At 32.0% G+C, this 23,396-nt stretch overlaps 1 protein-coding gene across 1 annotated transcript; it reads right to left on the reverse strand.

The window, feature by feature from the left end:
* Window positions 1-20,929: 20,929 nt before the first annotated feature.
* On the reverse strand, window positions 20,930-23,183 carry fd102C (forkhead domain 102C). Its single transcript, XM_035091920.1, has one exon. It carries the CDS (start codon window positions 23,069-23,071, stop codon window positions 21,776-21,778), a length of 1,296 nt encoding a protein of 431 aa, XP_034947811.1. The 5' UTR covers window positions 23,072-23,183; the 3' UTR covers window positions 20,930-21,775.
* Window positions 23,184-23,396: the final 213 nt, after the last annotated feature.

Raw genomic sequence — 23,396 nt, forward strand, 5'->3', positions numbered from 1 at the left:
CACAATGAAATTGATTCGGGGGCTTCACCGAACCTGAGAGGTTAGGAAATCTGTCAGTCAGTTGACTGAACAGAGTCTACCATGGCAAATATTTTAATTCCATATCGAGCAGGTTTACTGAGAATGTACTGGCGGAATGAACATCTACCACGAAATGGAACTAGCTCTTCATAAATGACAACATTTTCTCCTATTGTATAATATTTTTCACAATTATTTACGAATATTTCAAGTACTTCTCGAATTGCAGCCAACTTATCCAACTCTTGTTTCCTCTCGATCTCGGTAATCGTCGAATCTCAAACAACGTAAAATAAATTTAAATCTTTATACACTTATAGTAATTCTGAAAATATCAATTGCAAGTCCATTCTTTCCCAATAATTCATATAAATTTCTATGACTTGACTTTGTTAATTCTGATAAAATTGATAATCCTATAAATGTTTTTATCTCGTCGAAATCAATAGGCTGACAATCTCGATCTCGTTGGAAACTTTCAGAAATTTTGTTGACACGTTGTATTCTCTAATAGACCCGAGCCGGAATTTTTATATTAAGTTCATACTGAATGTACCAAATTCTTAATGATTCGATACTGAATATTTCCAAACTATTTTGAATTTATATTAAAAATACTGATGTTTGATTATTTATCTCAAATCTGTCTTAAATATCGTAAAATCATTTTTCTCTAATACCCAATAGAAATTGTAAGCGTGCTCTCCAAGCGCGCCGTTACGATACTAAAACCATAAACACGTTTCATAAGAATCTTCTATACTATACTACCATGTAAAATTCTGGTGTCTTTGTGTGAGATGGATTATTACCAGATCTACGCTCAATACCAAAATAAAAATACAGTTCAAGTTCATCAGGATTGTCCTCCCACCTTTATAAAAGGTTTGAAAGATTTACTTTCTCAATCAGGAATAACTCTTGAGAATCGACATAAATTTATTGCATTTTGGGCTGCATATTTGTATGGAAAAATTAATGGATCACCATCGCTATTTGTTGTACAAGAGGTACTTCAATTAGGACTTATAATATTCATTAATCTACGAACTTTAATTCAAATATCATGTGTTAATATGTTCTAATAATTTTGATTCAGGTGATGTCATCACATATACTCTAATAACTAAAGAACATGAAGCTCCTCGAGCAGTCATTTATTTAGATAAAAATACTATATCAACAGCGTACATAGTAGTAGATGAGAATATAATGATAGAAATAAAAAATCCATCATCAGAAAAGGTTGTAATTGAAATCATTTCTGCATACTATGTCTGGCACCGAGATTACCCACAAGCATACATGAACATTCTTCGTTATTTCGAGCACTAAATATTGGGACTTAAAATCAATATTAAAAATTCATTAATACTAAACTTCAAACAAAAACTTAAGCAGACATTGCAAGACCAGTAAGATCATTTTCGCTTTGTTGAATCATATTTTTATACTTTTTTATATTTTCATTTTTACTTTTTTATTTATTATCATAAGTTTATTGATGGAAACAATAATAAATGTGTAACTTTCAATTAATGAGAATTCATTCTTTAAGAGCCATTTTTAAGACGTGTCTTTTCAACACGTGTTTCAGGATTTTATAAATTTTAAAACAAACTTTTCTCGATAAAGTACACGCTTATACCCAGCATTTGCAGTGTAATGAGAAATAAAGTCCTTCGAAAGTCATTCCATTTATAAAAAAATCTATTTTTGAATACAAACTTTTAATCGACAAATCAGGGAACGAATAAAATGATGATTCTCCCCCGACCAGTCAATTCAAATCTTCCTTAAAAAAAACTAAGTTTTTTATAGAAAAAACGAGGAAATTATTTAGTTTAACCTTCACCGGCCCAATGACCTTGACCTTGAAATATGTGGTGCAGCTCGTTGTGCTGAACAATTATATGTATATATGTCGGGCGCGGAAAGCATAAAAAAACATAGTTTGTCTGCCAAGAGTTTTGTAGAATAATATTGGAGTTAGTAGCACACCCCGAACTGTGTATAAGGGCACAACAAATTGTTAATATCAATCAGGAGTTTTGAAGGATAATATTAGAGTGAGTAGCACCGTATGGACTTGTAAAAAATGGAAAATAAATTTGGAAAAAAAAACAACAAAAAAATTCATTTTAATACACATTTATTTTACATGTAATAAATCATTAAGCTGAAGCGGGTAAAATTGAGCGACCGTTTCAAAAAAAACTCTCGATCCGCTCCGTATAGGAATATTGACGTTTAAATAAGAATTCTGCTATGTATAGCCGGTAATTACGGCGTCTGACACCATATGTCGGGATGTTATCATGTAAATACCTCCACAATCGCTCAATGTTCCGAGTATGAGCAGCTGTAATGGGATCTACAAAATTTATCTTATGGTTTACTGTCAAATGAAGCCATCCTAGTCTTCGAAGTTGGCTGTAGCCGGGCCAGCAGTCTGACATGATTGTTGTTCCTGGACGGATATGTCGTTGTATAATTCTAATAAGGGTACGACTAGACCGGTCTGGAACCGGAAGCATGAAGCATTGATTCGTTCTGGTGTCGATACCTCCGAAAACCCATTGCCCTCCAAGCATCCGTCCCCGGTTATACTTTCGATGACCGCCAATCTTCGTCTCATCGATGTGCACTGTAGAACCGGTGCCTCCAATTCGATGAGTGGTTGATTTTACCCACTTTTGACAGATCTGATAAATAGTACAATCATAGTTATCGAAACATAATTTGATTCAATCAATAATGAAATGACAATCGCATGAAAAATTAATACCATACGACAACGTCTCAACCAATGGACTGCAGTGCTCGAAGATATGCCCAGATCTTCTTCAAGTTGTGTTTGATGTGGAGGTCGATGGCTTAAAAATATCGCAATCAGTCGACACAACGTTTGAAGGGAAAGATGGGTACCACTAAGCCATGTGCCTTCCAGAGCTGAACACATAAATTTGCACCATTCTTGACGAGCTTTTTGTTTACGGCGAACAACTCTACGTGAGCTCCGACAAATGAATTAGAGAGTTGTACGATTTAGAGTCATCATTGAACCACACTCACGACAAAGAAGTTTACCTCGAATAATTTTTAAATCAATCAAAAAATCTATTAATGTGTCGTAATTATCTACGATCCGAGAGCATTCGTATGAACGCATGTTTGCCCTATAAATGACTCGAAGTAACTAATAATGAGTAGAGAAACGATTTAAAACACGTTGAGGAATGTGCAAAAAAAAATCGATGCTAACTTAATACCGTAAATTATCGATACTGCTGAGGAATGTAAACAAAGCGACAAAAAATATCAAACATGAATAGGTGAATATACTCTTGTAGTGTTAAAGAATGTAAATAAAGCGTCAAAAAGTATAAGAAATGGAATTAATAGCATTAGAGTTATATCCATGCAAAACACAAGTTAACGTAAATACACAATTTTCAACGTAAAAAAAAATATGTGAAGGAGGCATTTCCGCGCCCAATACATATTGTAAAATATTTGTATGTCGCCATATAATGACTATTAGACTAACGACAGTTTGTTAGTTAACGACGTTTGCTTAACGATTAGATTGTTTATAGCAACGAGGAGACAGTTTGTTTATTTCCAGTTTAGGACTGAGACTAGCTAACATTAGACGTCTTGTCTTTGATTCTGTATTTGAATCTGTCTCTTTTAATAAACAAACTTTTAATATTAGTTGTTCTCATTCTATTATTTTACAATATTCTAAAAGAGAAAGCTACAATTTAACACTCCTGTTTTTATGATCGCTAGAAATTACACAAGTATGCCCTAACTCTATTTCTTTTTTAATTTAAACCATCTTCAGTATAAATTCACGATAAAACATCAGAAAACTCATATCCCGATTTTCATTCAATTTTTCTGATTATTCTGAAAATTCAGTATACTCAGTAAAAACTTATTATGAGAATTTTGACTCGAGTACACTGATGCAGCTCAAAATGAAGATATTTATGACTATTCAGTATAAATTTCATTAGAAAACTGATGTACCTATATTCACTCAATTTCTACTGAATACACTGAAAATTCAGTACACTTTAAAAATTTATTGTAAGAATTTCGACTTGGAATAACACTTATTTAAAAGGACCATTCTGACTTTACGTTGAAAATATTAACGTCAGAATGATCCATCCTATTAAAACTTATGAAATTTTCTCGAAGAATCGTAGGACTAAAGAAATGGTTTCCAATTGCATATAATAACAACAAAATCATGATAATCATTGAGTTTAACCTTCACCGGCCCAATGACCTTGACCTTGAAATATGTGAATTTTGGGGTCATTCTGAGTAAGAGGATATATATTGTAAAATAAGACTCAATAACAACTTCGGAAAATTAGTAAATAAATAAAAATGTTTATTAATGATTGACAGCAATTAATTAAAAGAAAGAATCCGTGCGGTCAACTCAAGTCACAGTCGAAAACTGGAGATAAACAAACTCTCACCTCGTAGCTATAAACAATCTAATCGTCAAGCAATCGTCGTTAACTAACAAACTGTCGTTAGTCTAATAGTCATTAAATGGCGACATACAAATATTTTACACTTCTTCCAATCTTCTAAAAACTGCCACCTGGCAATTTCTATTAGTTGGGTAAAAATATTGGATTAGGCTGAAATAAAAAAACATGAAAAATCTAAAATTTAATTTCTAATTTGAAATTATGATAATCAAAATAATAATCATTCAGCATAGATTCCAATATTGCCGCTTCTCAACTCTGTCTGCTTTAAAAATAAATAAAACAAATAATTAGGAGGGAAAAATCCTGCGGCGGGTAAAAACCTCCAAACAGACCAAAATGATCTAAATTAAACTAAAAACGTGATTCTATACATTAAAAGATTTCTTAAAAACTTATCGTCCGTTAGTCAAATTAAAAATTAAAATTTCCATCTTCAATTCCCTTTCCATCCTTCTTTGTCATCAGGAGGAACCACTGGGAAGAACCAAAAGAACCCAAAGAGTAGGAAATGCCAAGAACTGGAAGGTCATGGAACTAAACGAAATAAGAGTTCCTCACAGAATCAAAGTTCTTTAAAAATTTCATGTCTTGAAGAACAATAAACCAACAAAAATAAAGAAATACACTTATCACAATCTTTTTGATTCTTACTAATAAATTTGGACAAATATTGAAGAATAGTCTTATGCAATCGTTTAACTAAACCATTTGATTGAGAATGAAGAGGTGTGGTTTTTGTCGTCTTAATACCTAAAAAACTCAAGACCTCCTTGAAGATTTCAGATTCGAATTCTCGACCCTGATCAGAATGAATTTCAATAGGAACACCATATCTACAAAATATTTAAGTTACTAAAGCCTCAGCAATAGTAGAAGCCTGACGATAAGGAAGAGGAATCGCCTCAGGCCATCTAGTAAAATAATTTGTAACAACAGGTAAAAATTTATTTCCAGATGAGGTTTTAGTAAGAGGACCAAGAATGTCAATGGCAACCCTCTCAAAAGGAGAGCCAACATTATAAATTTGAAGTTCACCATAAGATTTTTTATGAGTACCCTTTTTAGCGAAACAAACTTTGCATTTTTTACACCAAATCTCAACATCTTGTTTAAGAGTTGCCCAGAAAAATCGTCGACGAATTTTTGAAATTGTTTTATTAATATCAAAATAACCACCAAAAGGAAAATTATGAGCCTCATGAATTATTCCATCCACTTTAGCTCGAGGAATGACAACCTGAAGAATAATATGAGAAAGATTTGGAGCTTCCCAACGTTTAACTAAAACACCATTTTTCAATTCTAAAGAATTCCAATGAAGTAAATAAATTTTAAAAGTAGAATCCAAATGTGGAACATCATTAAACTTGAGCACTTTATTATCTTTTTTGAATTTAATAATTAAACTCAAAATGTTATCATCATTTTGAAATTTGATCCAATCAGAATCATTATTAATTTTACAAATGACACGGAAAATATGCTTACTATTACACTTTTTATCAGAATCTATTTTGAGACATTTTTTACAATCACATGGACGCCGAGAAAGACCATCAGCATTGCCATGTTTATGACCTAGTCTATGTTGAACTTCGAAATCATATTGGAATGAGTTTTCAAACCAACCAGCTACTTAATCTTGAGGATTTTTGAGAGAAAGTAACCATGTCAGAAAGGCATGATCAGTTCTAACAGTGAACCTCTTGCCAAGAAGAAAATGATGAAAGTGTTCAACAGAAATAACAACAGCTGATTCTTTTCTAGTAACACAATAGTTATGTTCTCGATTATTTAAAGTCTTACTAAAGTAAGCAATAACTTTTTCTTCATAAACAGTCTCACCATTACTATTAACTGAAGTCTTTTGAGATAACACGGCACCAATGCCAACATTCGGAGCATCAGTATCAAGAATAAAAGGATAATTTGGATCAGGATAATCCGAAATTAGACCAAACGCAAAATTTGTTTCAATTTTTGAAACGTTTGAAAAGCTCAATCATTCCAAATGAAATTTTTTTTTTCCTGATTAATAAGATATAAAAGTTTTGCAATAGTAGCAAAATCTTTGACAAATGCCCTGTAATGAGAACAAAGACCTAGAAAGTTATATGTTCAGATTTACTTTTAGAACAGGCCAATTAATAATGATAAAATGTTCATTTAGACTTTCACTGAAGATCATTTACTGGATAACTATATCAACCAAATAAACTAAACAAATTTTACCGAGAGGGCCTTCTAAAACTATGTTCATAAGTTTAACGAAGGTAACAGGAGCATTACACAAACCGAAAGGAAGAACCGTAAATTGCCAAACCTCATTCCAAATACAAAAAGCAGTTTTAGATCTATCCTCCAGACAGGGTTTGGCATTAATATTTTTGTTTGTAGTATTATAGGGCAAAATTATCAATTACCTCTGTAATGGATAATTTAGAAAAAAAAATATCAATTACTGAATAATCATTAATATCGAAAATAAAATTATTAATTACAGTATTAATTGATAATTTTATTTTTAAAATTATCAATTGATAATGTAATTTGTAATTTTATAGATCAAATTACAAATTAACGAAGTAATTTGTAATTTTATAGATCAAATTACAAATTACTTTTGTAATTGATAATATTTCTGGTGAAATTACAAATTACAGGAGTAATTTGAAATTTCTTTTGCCAAATTACTAAATACAAAAGTAATTTGTAATTTAATAATTTAAATTTCTAAATTAATAATTAGTAATTTTACTAAGAATGAAGTGAAATTTTTATTTATTGTGTGATAAAAGCATCACGTTCTCATAATAAGACAAAAAAAATGTTTTAATATGTATATTAACGATTCAACTCATGGTTCAATAATTAATTATGTGTTTTAAAGTTCACACATATATTTCGACCATAACACATGTGTTTATAACAACTTATTTATGTTTTAACGTTGAATCATGCAATTAAACGTTCTAACTTATGTTTTAATGATTAAATATATGTTCTAACGAACTTATTTATGTTCGAATAGTCGAATATGTATTCTAATGTTCCGGTTTATGTTCTAGTAATGGAGAATGCATTCTCAGAATTTTTTGTAATGTTCTAATCGTCCAATTTTCGTTCAAATGTTCTAAATTATGTTCTAATGAACAAGAACATGTTTCAACATTACATTATGTCTTCTAACATTTCCACTTTCGTTCTAATAATTAAATATGTGTTCTAATGAACTTATTTATGTTCAAATGGACGAATATGGGTTCTAATGTTCCAGATCATATTCCAATAAACTAGAATATGTTCCAATGTTATATTATGTGTTTTAACGTTTCCACTTACGTTCTAATAATCAAATATGTGTTCTTACTCTCTCGTGTACGTTATGATAATCAAAGATATTTGCTCATGCTGTATAAAAAGTGAGCTATGCTTGAACTCGAACGTAACTTCTCTTTTCTATATAATTTTTAGATGGATTATTGTAGTAAGTCAAACAGCCCTTTTTGTAGTCTTAAATGGTTAATAAACTTTTAATTAAAGTAGAACAAATGTCATTAAATAGCTTATACTCATCTATGCTTATTGGAAGAGTAGAATTTTACTGAGAAAAACAGAAATAGAATAGTTTCATCGATTTAGCTATCACTCGAGTCGCTGCTGACCTAAAGTGACTTTTTGAAACGTTACGGTTTTTTTCTTGAGTACAAAACAAAATGTTGACTTCTCAGGCCACCAGATGATTACCTGAGTAGCGTTGTTGGCTATTGCAATCATCGGTAGCGAACCTTACTAGTAGAAGTCAACCTCAGACCATGAAAGTAATGTGAGCTCATGGTAAAGTTATAGGGTGACTATCTAAGTTGCTTTTTGAACTACTGTGGTGTCTATAGTGGAACTTTTTTTCTATCATAAGCTTTAAGAAAAGCAAAAATGAATCAGATCATCTTACCAAAAGTGGATTGTTTAAAATTTCTTGAGTTTTAAGCAAATGTTGGCAGTTGGTCAGCCAATATTCACTAGGAATGCCTTGGTTGCATCTTTGCAGATGATGAATAACTCTTTAGGATGAAATGTTCGTTCCAGGATGACCAAATGTAGACTCCTGATGGTTAAGTTGGAGGGTGATAATACCGAATGCACAAAATCAACACCAAATATTATCAATTGTCGTGACAAAGTACTTTTTCAATTCGATACATCTACAAACCAATGAATAGCTTGAACGATCAACGAAGACTAACTAGTCCATTGGCTTTAGATAGAAGCCCGTATACATTTGGGTGTCCACTCGACTTTCCAACGGGATTTTATAGTTTTTTAGGTAGGGATCACGAGTTTCAAGTTTATTTTTCAATATTTGTGGTCAATTTTTGAAATCGAAATAAAATGTATTGTTAATCCTCCTGTAACATTATTGAATATAATTTAACACAGAAAAAATTATTTTGGAGTATTTTTCAATTATTTTCTGAATATTCAATAATCTTCATAAAGAAATAACAAATCATGAAACTTACTGTTATGAAAATAATTATTTAAACAGTAATAGACTTCTTTGTATAATATCAAAACAGATTTATTCATAGTTACTCACTTCTACCAAAATCTTGTAAATACTTTAATGGGTTTGCTTCAATTGCTCTTAATTTAGTTTTTATTCTGCTTGTATATGACGAACCCGTCAAAAAATGAAGTGCTGATCGAGTAAATTCATGGTGCAATGTTCATTCATAATTATCTTCCTCCAAAGACGTAATTTTTCTAAAAAGATTTTTAATGCTGAGCTCTTCATGGTATACAAGATTCCACATCGTATCATAATCGTTCGTTAAAAATAAAATTATCAATTAATACTGTAATTAATAATTTTATTTTCGATATCATCTATTACAGAAGTAATTGATAATTTCTCTTTTCTGATTAACAATTTCCCAGTAATTGAGTAATGTGTAATTGAAAATACTCTTTTTGACGATCCCTGCCTCCGGAGCAACTTCAACTTGCCAATATCCACTTTTTAAATCAACGGTAGAAAACCATTGAGCACCAAAAACCATATTCAATATTTCTTCTTGATGAGGAATTGGTGTTGAATCCTTAACTGTGACATCGTTTAATTGACGATAGTCAACACAAAATCTAATTTCATTACCTTCTTTTGGAACAAGAACAACAGGAGAAGCCCAAGGACCATTACAAGGTTCTATTGCATTCTGTTGTTTCATTTCCTCCATAACTGAATCAACTTTATCCCTATAATGTAAAGGAATACGACGAGGAGCCTGTTTAATAGGAAGTGCATTTCCAACATTAATTTTATGTTGTAAAATTTTGCACTTTCCTAAATCGAAAGAATTTTTCGCACAAATATCTATATTTTTCAATGAAAGTTCTTCAAATCGAAATTTATCATTGACATCCAAGAATTTTAAAGATCTTTCAAACAAATCTAAAACAAATTCTAGAAGTTTATTCAAAGAAAAACTAATTTTATTAATTGAAACAACTTTATTACTTTCTGAGAATTTTTTATCAAGAAGATCTTCGAAATCAGTAAATAAACCAGACTTGATTAAGAAATCTAATCCTAGAATACATTCTTCTTCAATTTTAGCAAAAACAACCTCTAAATTAACCTTAATATTGGAAATCTTTATTTCTACAGTCTCGATAAAATCAATATCAAATTTATCACCTGAAACTGTAAAAATAGAATAAGAAATAGAAGAATTATTCAAAACAGTTACCATCCCTTTAAACAAAGAAGTATTAACAACCGTCATATCAGCAGCAGTATCAACTGTCATAATAAATTTTCTGCCATTAACTTCTCCTCTAGAAGAATAAGAAAAATTAATTAAATTAATTATTAGTTTTGACGAAATTTTTTTTTGGATGAACCTTCACCAGTAGACTCATAAGAATTACGAATATTTGATAAACTAGTTCGAACAGCTTGAAGAACTTGACAATTCTTCTTGGAATGTCCCTTTTCACCACAAATCCAACATTGGAAAATTTGCGAAGAATTTTAATTTTGGGAATTTGACCTAAAATTTCCTTTAAACGAATTATTTTCATCATCTTTTTTAAAATTACTTCTAAAATTATCATTTTTACTAAAAGTATTATCATTCTTATTATTAAATTTATTTTTATTCTGACCTCCAAAGGTCAAATCTTCAATCGACTCAAGCTCTATAGCTCTTTGAGTTGCTAATTGAAGAGACTCAATTCTCTCTAAACGAAGAGAAAATTGTAACTTTAATTTTTTTAATCCAGAAATGAATTGCAAACCAACAATTCTATCTCTCTCTTCAAAAGAGACCGAAGGATACGCAAGCCTATCCAAATCATTTGAAAAGTCTGTTAAATTTCAATTTTCAGACTGTTTTCTAGCCTAAAAACGACTCAAATGAGCTCGAGAGAATTGAGCTTCACCAAAACAATCTTCCCAAATTTTCTTCAATTTTTCAAAATTTTCTAAAGTGACTTGAGCTTTGTCCTTCAAACAGGACACTAAAATCGATGCTTTAACTTCATTTGTCCACTTATGCAGACGAACGATTGTCTCAAATTGACGAGAATAAGATTCCCACGTCTGAGAACCATCAAATTTTCCCGGTTTTGCAAAAGCTGAAGAACCATTATTAACTGAAGAAGTCGAGACCGATTCAACCAAATTATTAGAATTATTCTCTAAATTATGAATTTGCAAATTATTATTATTATTATTATTATTATTATTTTCATCTTGCGATTCGTCAGAGGTGTCTGGCCAGGGATCCCAGGGCTCCGACCCACCTGGGGCCTGACCAGACGGAATTATCCTGCAGGCACCTGACTCCCTCAGGTTTGAGGGTGAGCCGGGGCTGCAGCCGTTCAGTCATTTGTTACAGTCGTCTCAGGATTCGGAGAGAACCAAGGACGACCGCTTTCTGCATACGAGCCGCGAGAATCTCAGCCGGACTACGGCAGACTGGTATTGTTCGAAGCTCTGTCAGAAAGCGGTCCCTCATCCCTCCGAGGGCGCCAATCACCAGGACTATCACGTGCGCTGTGTATTCGTGATAGACATTTCTCATGACCTCCATGAGCTCTCTGTAGCGTTCTTGTTTACTCTCTTCTTTTGCACGTATATTTGTCTCGGCCGGGGCTCAAAACTCAATGTAATATACGTGCTTGGTGGTATGGTCGAAAAGAGTAATATCCGGCTTATTGTGTTCAATGCGTTGAGGCGTAGAGAGCGAGTAATTCCAAAGAATTTTTGCTCTCCCGTTCTCAACGACTGACTCAATTTCACCGGGCACATAGGGCAGCACTGGTGTCTCGTCTATTCCATAACAGTGCCGAAGATGGTAATACAGCACTCTTAGGGCGGCGTTATGCCGGTGAATGTAGGCTGAAGGCGCTAATATCGGACAAGCCGATAATACATGAAATAGCGTCTCATCTACATCACCGTGGCAAACTCGGCATCTTGTGTCCTCGAGTTGCTCGTGCATAACACCACGCCGATAGGCGAGGGTGAAAAATACACCATCTTGGCAGGCTATAATGAATCCTCCGGTCTCAGAGAACAAGCCAGCTCACTTAAGGTATTGAAAAGTCAGCTGGTGCGACAAGTCCTGTGTCTTCGAGATGCCGGTAAAACACACCATGAAAGCAGTTTTAACTGCTCGGTTGTTTTTACATTGACCTTTCGCTGCCCTCTGGTCAATTGCAAAAGCTTCAGACCGTCTGGGCTGCTAGGGTCGAAAACTGAGCCGAGGTTCTGCGCTGCCTGATATGCTGCTCTATATAAGAATGCATCCCTTCCCAATAGTTCAAAGCTGTTCACGAACTTAAGAAGAGGATCAGAGCTCTCATAGATGTCATAAGCCAGGCCTATCACTAACCTGTCATGTAGACACTTCAAACTTAGTAGTCCACGCCCTCCCAGATCACGGGGAAAGTATAGGCATTGGACAGAAGATCGATGTAACGTCATAACTTTCCTCGTGATAATGTCCAGATCTTTAAGCTCTTTTCGGAGCCATTTAAGAACTTCGAATGAGTATAGCAAGACTGGGGCAGCGAGCATATTCGTGGCTTTGACTTTGTTAGGGTCTGATAATTCAGAGCCCCATATTCTCCTAAGTCGCCACTTGTACCCACTGCGGAGAGTATCTTTGATGACAGACACGTCCTGTAAAGGAGCTTGTGCCTGTCTAAGATATCGGTATGACTCTCCAGCATCCAGATGTTTTATGATGCTCCCGTCTGTAAGCTCGACATTATCACTCCAGGTCGGAGATCTTCCTTTTACTAAGTGGGCAACTGCGCACTTGTCCAACCCAAACTTCATGCCGATTCCACTGGTATACTCGGAAACAACCTCTAGGGCTGTTCGGAGTCTCTCAGGACTTGCCGCGTACACTTTCAAGTCATGTATATAAAATAGATGTGTGACTTTGTGTATGCGGTTGGAGACTCGTCCGGCTTTATATCCAGGCGTTCGGCATAGAGTGACAGATAATGGCAGCAGTGAGATGCAAAATAGAAGAGGACTGAGCGTATCTCTCTGGTAAACGCCTCTCTTAAATGGCACTGCTCTGGTAGACACTCTTGTTTCACCAGATCTTACGGTGAAACGTGTCCTCCAGAGCGGCATCAGATGTTCAACTTCAAAGATTAAAAGTTGGAAGTTTTCTTTTCCTGTACTGGTCTTTGCACCAGGAGTAGCCTGATTTTTTTGAGTAGTCTGAGTTTCATTGTGTTGGCGTCAGCCACACAGACACAAGCGAGTTCGTGTATGGATCTTGTGTGTGCGTCTGTCCATGAGGCCGTGAGGCGTCGAAGCCGACATCATTCGCGCCTTTTGTAAGAAGATGCTGATGCGGACCAACATGAGCTTCCTGAGGATATCTTCTAAGAGGTAGACTGCCTGATGAATTCATAATCATCACTATAGATGATTAACTGGTGAATTAGTCCATGTGTGGGGAGTTGTCTGGGTTTTCACTAGAGAATTCGACTGCGTGAGCTTTCTGCTAGTACACACGTACCGAGTTGACTGTTACAACGAGTTGTCTGTGGGTTGGCATCGTCCGATGATGCCCAAGAGTCGTCCGAGTACGAGCTACGTACGAATACTCGCAGTAACCGGTGAATACAGAAGACTACAGTCCGTGTTTCTCGAAAACTCTGCGTTCTCGAAGCTTCTGGGCCCTTCGAGAAGGGATATATACGTCTAGGAATTAATTAGAGTTGTCTAATTGACGAAACATGAGTTGGCAGGAGAGACCTTGAGTCATCTAATTATTCGGTGGGGAGAAAAATGTTAGGCCGTCGATAGAGTACCTTAGACCAAGTCAGAACGAAATTATAAGAGAAAATATGGCTGGAGTTGAAGATAAATATTGGAAAATGTGTTAAGTTACTTTTAGTAATAAATCAATAATATTTAAACTTACGTATCAGTTGAAACTTTTCAAAAACCATAAGTGACGTCAATGTCCAAATGTTAAGACCACTGAACACCACATGTTAAATAAAAGAGCCTCTATATAAGTGAAGTGATGAGTGGAGATGTAAAAGGACTAAGCAACTTAGATATAAAAATTTGAGAGACCAGATCATTTTGTACTCTGTTAGAACACACATCTTTTATGCTAAAGAAGCGAGTACCTATATAATATAAAATTAAATATTGAATATTCCTTATTTGATTTTACATGAATCCAATTCCCCGCTCCTTGAGTTGGATGCTTTAGCGTCTTCTAGTGTTCGAATCACGCAACCCACCTCAGGACATAACAGTGAAGTTGAGATGTGAAATTGTCGGCAATAAAGATTCCATTCAAAATCGTACATTCGCCTACATTTGAGGCTGTATGCTAGATAGCAATTTCGATTATCCAATTGATTTTTTTAATAAAAAAATTAAAAAGAAAATTGGATAATTATGAATTGATTTGCCGCACTTTAATTCCAAGATGGCCGCTACAAGGTTATGAAAAGAAATCGTGAATTATTTATTTTCTATCTAATTTCAGCTCCTAAATGTTGTCCAGCGCACTTCTTGCAAGCATTAAAGAAAATTATTTCAGGTGATAAAATTGTATAATTACGAAGAAATTAGAAACCTACGATTTAGGATGATTATCATTGGAAATTTGTTCAAATAATTCCGACAGACAGCAGCACCATGATCATATAGCGTAATCGGTTTCTGCTCAAAGGCGCTCAGAACAGAACCGAATATGGCCGAATGCGTATGAAAAATCCCGAACGTATAAATAGTTCTATTTGAAATCAACTGTCAGTATAACTAGCCTACTCTTTTTGTGAATTTAAATTTATTTATATTAAAAAAAAATTAATTCATTAAATGGATTTGAAATGGAATTACTGTTATCACCATAATCTGAAGATGATGATGAAGATAATTTATTATTTATTCCGTTCGGGTATATTCGCTGCTGTTCGGCCATATTCGATTCTGCTCTGAGCGTCTTCGAGCAGAGACCGAATACGCTAACAGTTGACCCCAGTCATCCATATTGAAAAAATGCTCAATGCGTATCCAGAACTGATGGTGACCTGCATTTTGGTGAGTAATTTGTGTATATGTGTGTACGGGTAATATATGTATGTGATGTAAACATAGTGTGTCACTTTATAATGCTCTACACTTTGATAACTATTGCACTTCATATGACTATAAGTAATGATACTCATTGAAAATTAATTAATGTAATACTAGAAGATAATTTAAAATACACATATTAATCCATTATTATCATTTCTATCAAGTACAAATGTTAACAAGGAAGCTCAATTCCAAATCGGCGTATCCAAGCATGTAGTGTAGAAACAAAATACACATAATTTCTAGATATGCTGGCCATGTGGTTAGAGCATCCCGAGTCAAAATTTTTATAATAACTTTATATTGAGTATACTGAATTCATATAGAATCCATATTGAGTACTCTAAAACAATACTGATTTCATATTGAATGTATTAATTTTTTAATTTCTATGCTGATTCTATATTGAACATCTTGAAATCATTATTATTTTGTACTGTCTATTCTGCCATCAATATGTTCAGTATAAAATTAGAATAAATTTTAAAAATCAGTATTCTAAATTTTTATTAAATGCTCGGAAATCTTTCTATCATTCTATTGAATCTACTGATACGTTCTCTATTACACTGATTTTGTACTGATTTTTCTGACATCAATGTAAAATCAGAGCATCTTATTTAAACGAGTATTCTAAATTTCTATTGAACGTTCTGAAATTATTCTTATATGATATTGAACCTACTGAAATATTTTTAATTTTACTGATTATTATTCTGACATCAATTTAATCAGTATAGAATCAGAACATTGTTGGAATGAGTATTCTAAATTTTTATTGAACGTTCGGAAAGTTTTTTTAATAAGTAGGAAGTGAATAGCCTGTAATGGTTATTTTAAACAAATTAAAATTTGCATATCGCTTTCGATTAATAAGTATAAGAGTTTATTGGAATATAGTTGTTTTTTCCAAAGATTTCTAACTGTGAAATTGTTATTTCCAAAGAAAAATTGACCCCCATGGAACAAAATATACAAAAATTTATATTTGCGAATATATATTTTTATTTATATAAGAATTGGCCGATCGAAAATATATTTAAATTATATTAAAATATAACCGGATGTATTAAAACTACATTCACAATATATTTTCGGATATAAATAATCGGCCAATTCTCATATAAATGAAAATATATTCTCCAAAATAAAAATTATTTATATATTGTTCCGTGGGGGGGATAAATAATATATATTTAATTTCTTATAAATTATAAAAATGTATAATGTATGTTTATGTGTTTTTTAATAAATAATATATAGAAAATAATTATTGTTCTTATTACAGTAAAATCCAAAATAAGGTTGGTTACTATAGTAACCAACCTCTTCTATTTAATATTTATTTTATACTGAATCTACGAAATTTATACTGATTTTTTACTGAATGTATTAAATATGAATCCGGATATTCAGAAGTGTCAGTATATATTCAGTATTTGAAAATTGATTTTGAATACTTAATCTATACTGATACAGCTGAAAACGGAGTTATTCATAAGTCTTCAGTAAAAATTCAGTATTACTTTAACTCTAAAACCCCTATCCTTACTTTTATTGAATTTGTACTGATTATACTGAAAATTCAGTATAGTCAGTATAAAGTTATTATAAAAATTTTGACTCGGGATCAGAGTTCTATTTTGCCGGGCAGGGTTCGATCCCAGTCATAACCACTTTTTTTGTCTGCTTTATTCGTTAGAGTAGCACGTAATTATGATATTGACATGCCATAATTAATTCTTTATAAAGATTTGATTTTTTTCTCTCTTTACTTGTTGAATTTATTGACGCTAAGTCAGAAAATATTTGAACATGGCCATGAACCTTTTTTTGTACAGATACATTGATGAAAGCCTGTGTTTAACAACTTATACATCTTTACATGTATTAATAATGTTATGTTATCAAAAAGTTAATCATATTATTATTAACTTATTCGGCCAAGTCGTCTGAAATTTTTTTTTACTAACTACTTTTTTAAATTAAGTGAAAATGAGTTGAAAAAAAATTTTAAAGGAAATTTTTAAGAACAAAATTACTTTTTAAGGTATTTAAAGGAAATTCGATAAAGTATTTTTTTACACTATTCATCGGAATTAAAACAAAATGACTTAATTTATGGATGATATTGCATTTCGTTTGATTTCAATTCTTGATAAATGGCAATTTTATCATTTGCAAAGTCATTTAGGACGTGTACGAGGCGCGAAGTTTCACTAACATTCGAAGATGGCAGTGTTGGGAGGTATTGATTTATTAAATATCTATACTGCAAATGTAATAAAAAAATTTGTATTTGTGAATACGAGTATTTAGTAACAATTCGCAAAGTAAAAAGTGAAGGAGTGTACAGCGCACAAGATTATACATATAGTTACAATACTTCAGGATTCATCCATAAATGTGAAGAAACACTTTTGATAAAAGCAATAGAAATTGAAAAGTTAATTTCACCATGCATTCAAATAAACATTGATAAGAATATGTATTACACAAGTCCAATAAATATAAAAGAACTAGAATAAACGATTGTTGTAATCATAATTGTATTAACATAAAGAAAAAGTAATTTTAAAGCATATATTGTTAATGAAGTAGTTTATTAAATAAGTATTATATAATATTATAATTATTAGAAATTATTCAGTAGAATAATTCAAAAACTTTTTCTTATTCTGTGCAGAAAATACTGATATGAAAATAATCAGTATTTTACAAAAATTCCGAAATATTTCCTATATCAATGAGTACGGTGTTGGAAAATTCAATAAAAATTTAGAATACTTGGTTAAACAGGTTATTTTTATTTTGTGCTGACTGTATTGAAGAAAATAATCAGTATAAAATCAGAATAACCCAAAATTTGTAAATAATACGGATTCTATATGACATAATTGAGTTTTTTCAACGGGTAATTTTTTTTCACTGGAATAAAGTTACAAACCATGTAAAATATATAGGAACCTGCACCGTTTGTTCATAGAAATTAAATTTGTTGTAAGGGAGCAGAAATTTAATCTTACGATAGAATTTAAACTAATTTCTATCATCATTAATACCTGCGTGTATATATTTTTTTTTTATTCTATCACCTAGCAATAGGTTCCTGGAATTAGGTTATTTGTTGGTGAAGTCACGGAAATCTGCTAGTACTCCTTTAAATTTGAAAGACGACAACTTCCATTCTATCGGTATTACAGTTTTCTAATCGGTCGATAATGCCAATAAATTTGCGTGGTAATCAGAAGAAATGGCTGCCACAGTAAATTATTTTTTTAACTTTTTGGGATTAAATATCTCAAAAATAAAATTGAATATGAAAAAAGTGAGGTAACGTAAATATTCCTTAAAACATAAGAAAAAAATTTTCTCCCGTCAAGTATGCCTGATTTTTGCTTTATTTACGAGATATCACAGAAAATATGTGAATTTATCGGAAAAATCAATTTTTAAACTAAAAAAAAAATATGACACAGTTGGCATTTTCGACTGAAAATAGGTTGATTGAATTCAGCGCATTTACACTCTAAAATATGCCTGGTTTCGACATGTGCCATGGAATTTTGTATTTAAAATGCACATTGACTGGACTATAATGTGGGCCTAATATGGTATCTTATTCGGTGTCGAACTTAAATAAAGAAAATTTGAATTGGGTGCAAACTCTCTCCCTAAAATAAATTCTGTTAGGGTTCTCTCGTAGAAGTTAAGTGAAAATGTTATTGACCGAAATTTGATTATGCTTTATAGATTCTGCTTGAAATGAAAGTTTAGAATAGAAGTAATCATTAAAAATCATATTAATACGGATAGCAGAATTCTAATCCTAGCTATCCTTTACTTTTTCACGGTCTTTTTTTTTAGTTGATGAGAACAACAACGAATTCCACTAAATAATTACTTTTCATTAACATGAATATGAAAACATTCAAAATTGCTAAATCGAACCGAGTATTAGCTCATGAAGATATGTAATAAGACATATTCATTACTATTTTTTTCCATATCTTGATACATAACTCTGAGCTTTGCTTTACTTCGAGTCGATGATATTATTTTCTCTTTAAAAGCATTAAAAATATCAATGTATTAACTTTTCACCAGTGCAATAACCTATGAAATAATTAATGTTTCTCTCACACTATAAAAAAGTGTGATTGATCTTGTGTTTGTCTTCCCATTGTTTTATATAAGAAAGTATTTGTATTTTTTTTATTGAAGAATACTTGATAAAAAACATAACATTTATGATGACCAAGTGATGTAGATTAGTAATATCTCATAAAGAAAATATTTGTGACTAAACGACGGCATATTTTTAAAATTTTAGTGTGAATAACGTAAATTATTAGCAAATAAAGTGAATGTTACCTTATATGTTAGATAAAATTTTCTAAACAATAAATGTAAAGATAAAATTTCGAAGCAACAAAATGTAAATTTACTCAATTTATTTCATAGGAAGATGGAGTATTCCAGACTTTAAAAAAGTCTAAAAAATCGTTTTATCGGGTGAAAGTCTAAAAAATTAATCGTGAAATTATCATCTTACATTTCATTTCCGATAAATTTGTCAGCGTAAAAAATGGGATTCATTTTGAAATAATCAAAACAGTAATATATAAAATATTCATTATAAACTCGGTTCAAGCATAGTATTTTTTGACTTCTTATTTAAGTCAGTAATTACTCGAATCAAAGAATACGTTTGTGTTTCAAGAAAATCAGCGAAATTATAATAAAATTTACTTGAACAGGGAATTGAAATATATTTTAACTACAAATGTGTTTAATCTGTGAAAAAATAAGGATGAAATAGAAGGCATTTCTTATGAGTTGCAGTTTGACCAACTTAAAATAACTGTTATTTCTCCCGAAATAATTTTTACTTTACTCTCGATTTATTTTTGGTCTCCCGATCTAGACTTATTCTCACTCAATGTTATGTATGTAATTACTCTTCAAATCTACAGAGTGAACGTAGTATTCTATTGCTCCGTAATACGATAATCATAATCAAAGAAAGCATAGATAATCAGATATTATAGAATTTTTATGACATAATACATGATTGCCGTAAGTACACTATGAATATGTAAAAATATGTATTTGTAATTTTATGACTCGATATCTCATATAGCTTTGTATATACTCATGAGAAGAAATTAGAATAATTTTTTGTTATGAACAAAATTTAGTCACTGTAGTTATTGATATACGCTTATAATATAGAAAAAATAAAAAAAAAACTACATTTTAAGTAAAAAAATTACGACTCAATATATCTCGCATTTGAATTAAAGTATACTTTAAATTTACTTACGTTAGCGAAGCATAGAATTTTTCATATCAGAATATTATTTATGGGAAACATAATTTTACCTACCTGAAGTACTTTTTGTTTCGTTTATAGTAGTTCTTGTCTCAACTTTTGTTGTTTTTGTCTTCATTACAATTTTTGTTTAATTTCATTAGAATGTGAATCGAATGTCTCTTTCTGATTTTTTCACATGTTAAGACATTTCTAAAAAAACTTTTAAACAGGTTCTAGTTCATCGTAAAATATTGAGATGATTGATTTGGTAGCGCATATTTGTATGAATTGATTGTTATTTAAAGCTTAATAAACATTAGACATTATTATTTATTCTTACAATTTAAATAAACTTATTTAAATACTAAATGAAATTCACAAAAGCATCCTAAAAAAGATTCATAGTTATTCAATTGTAATATTTTCGCTGAGCAATCAACACATTTCTATGAGAAATCGAAACTTATGTATGAAAATCATGAGTCATTTACGAATAATAAAGATGTTATGATAATATTAAACACTATGCTTGCTACCCAATAGTTTTTACAGAATATTTGTTCCCTTCGTTATCCTTTGAGCAATGTCTATCAGTTTCTCTGTCAGTAGAAGCAACGAAATTATAATTTCTATGGAAGTATATACATTCACAAATACTATGATGGGTCTCGGTTTTACCTATTATCAGTTTGCCGTCATGCTAATGGATTTCTCAACCACAGCACTATCATAAATGTCGAATTATCTATGTTAAACTTTAAACATTGAAATTGCAAAGTGAAACATACATCACATTAAAATGTCATTACTGATTCATGATTCCTATGTATATTATATATACGTTAATTCCAGAATTAGAAAATATTTTTATTGCAACAATATGCTTTCTTCTATTATCTCACAACCGATGTTTTTTTACAAATAATTTAATTTTGCTTCATCATAAATTTTTCTTATTACATTATAAGATAAAATATGTGACTTCCTAAATTCCTGATATTTTTAAACCATTATTTATTCACTTCGTCATTCCTAGAACACTGAAGATTACACAATGATTTACTTAGATTGACAACTTAACTACTGAGTCCAATGTCATATCTGTATAAGACTTTTAATAAAAAATTCACATCTTTATAACTTAAATTAGATACTAACTATCTTATACCAAAATTAGCTCAAAACATAGAATATATGTTACAATCACATTACATTTTCAAGAGTTCATCGATTTTTAATAATAAATAATTATTTACAATCAAATCATAAAAATGTCTTCTAAATACTTGAACTCGATGTATTATTAGTTTGAACATAATGGCTTTTCATATATAAGTGGCTGTGAAGATGCGTTGTTAAAAGTGGCTGCATCGTTTTAATAGAAGCTGATTTATTCCAATTACACCCATTACTTGAATAACTTATTTTGACGTCAGGGCTTTCCCGATGAGCATGAGGAGATGGGTAAGAATGTGTCTCAATGTCAACATCTACATCTTCATCATTGTCAACATTGTCATTTTCATGCTCATCTTCACTAGAGCTAAATTTTCTTGATTTGGCTAATCTTTTATCTTTAATATGCATCTGCTGATCGTCTGGAGCAAGAAGACTTGCTACGTCGAACTGTCTCTTACGTGATGGTTGATAAGTTGTTTGTAATACTGGATTCCTTTGAAAATGGTTATGAGGATTTGAATTGAGTTGGTTCTGGGGTATTTGTTGGAGCATTTTGTTGTGATCAGAGCTACTTTGTATCTGTGGAAGATAGGGATTTTGATGACTATGAGAGCACCAAATACCATTTAACGATGATGATGTATTTGACTGACTGACTACTGAATTCGATAACGGTGGAGTAGATGGTAAAGGTGGTGGACTGGGACTATCAGGTTCTTCATCTACTGCTAAACCCATATGTCGTCTAACTTTCCTTTGAGCTTTACGTCGCCGGAAATCCCCACGTCGAAAATCCTCCATGTTAGCCGGATGAATAGCCCAGTAATGCCCTTTACCGTTCGCACTCCTCCCCGACTTGACAAAACAGTCGTTCAATGACAAATTGTGTCTAATTGAGTTTCGCCAACCTGGTCCACGACTCCTGAAATACGGATAATGTTCAAGTATATGTTGATAAATATCCGATAGAACAAGTTTTTTTTCTGGAGATGAAAGGATTGCCATTGCAATGAGTCCAATATAACTATGTTGTGGTTTTGGCTCTTCAGGAATTCGTTGATGATGTGGATGGAGTAACGCCATTGATAATGCCAGTCTGTTAGGATAACTTGTAGCTGCAGCTACTGCTGCAGCAGTTGGATAGAGTGGGAGAGGCGCTGGAAAATTCGAAGAAATAGTAAGATGTGATCCCGACGATCCAGAGTTAGAATGATTGAGTCCGGGATGCTGAGGATGTAACTGCTGGGCTAAACGTAAACGTTCTGCCATAGCATAATGGTATAGTTGTAATCTGTAGTGTTCAAGTCCTGGTAAAAATCCTGCCATTGGACTTCCAATATTCAAATCTACAGTTAACGATTCCTTTGTTGGTGGAGGACTATCGTTACTACACATTATGATTTATTAATTATGACACTGTAGTATCGACGTTAATGATTAATGCATAACTCTCACATATTTTTAACCACGTTGAATATTAATTATTATGAAGAAAAAGAATGTTATCGTTTTTATACTAAAACGTTGAAAAATTTCTTTCTTATAATATTTTAATAACAAAAAAGTGTATTGTACTTGTTGCACCTAAGTTTTATATAATATGTTACGCAAGCTTATTCGCGGTAAATGAACGACTGGATATGATTTATGTCTCGGTTGGTGCACAACCGAATATTCCCTTCCTCTCTAAACTCCTATGGTTGGAGGATTTGTCCCGCCC

This window comes from Chelonus insularis, unplaced genomic scaffold, assembly GCF_013357705.1.
Source record: "Chelonus insularis isolate UGA/USDA-ARS -01 unplaced genomic scaffold, ASM1335770v1 contig_8_pilon, whole genome shotgun sequence".
NCBI lineage: Eukaryota > Metazoa > Arthropoda > Insecta > Hymenoptera > Braconidae > Chelonus > Chelonus insularis.

Bases quoted from the DNA above. Each gene is read 5' to 3' on its own strand.
- fd102C (XM_035091920.1), bottom strand. From the start codon at position 23,071: ATGTGTAGTAACGATAGTCCTCCACCAACAAAGGAATCGTTAACTGTA.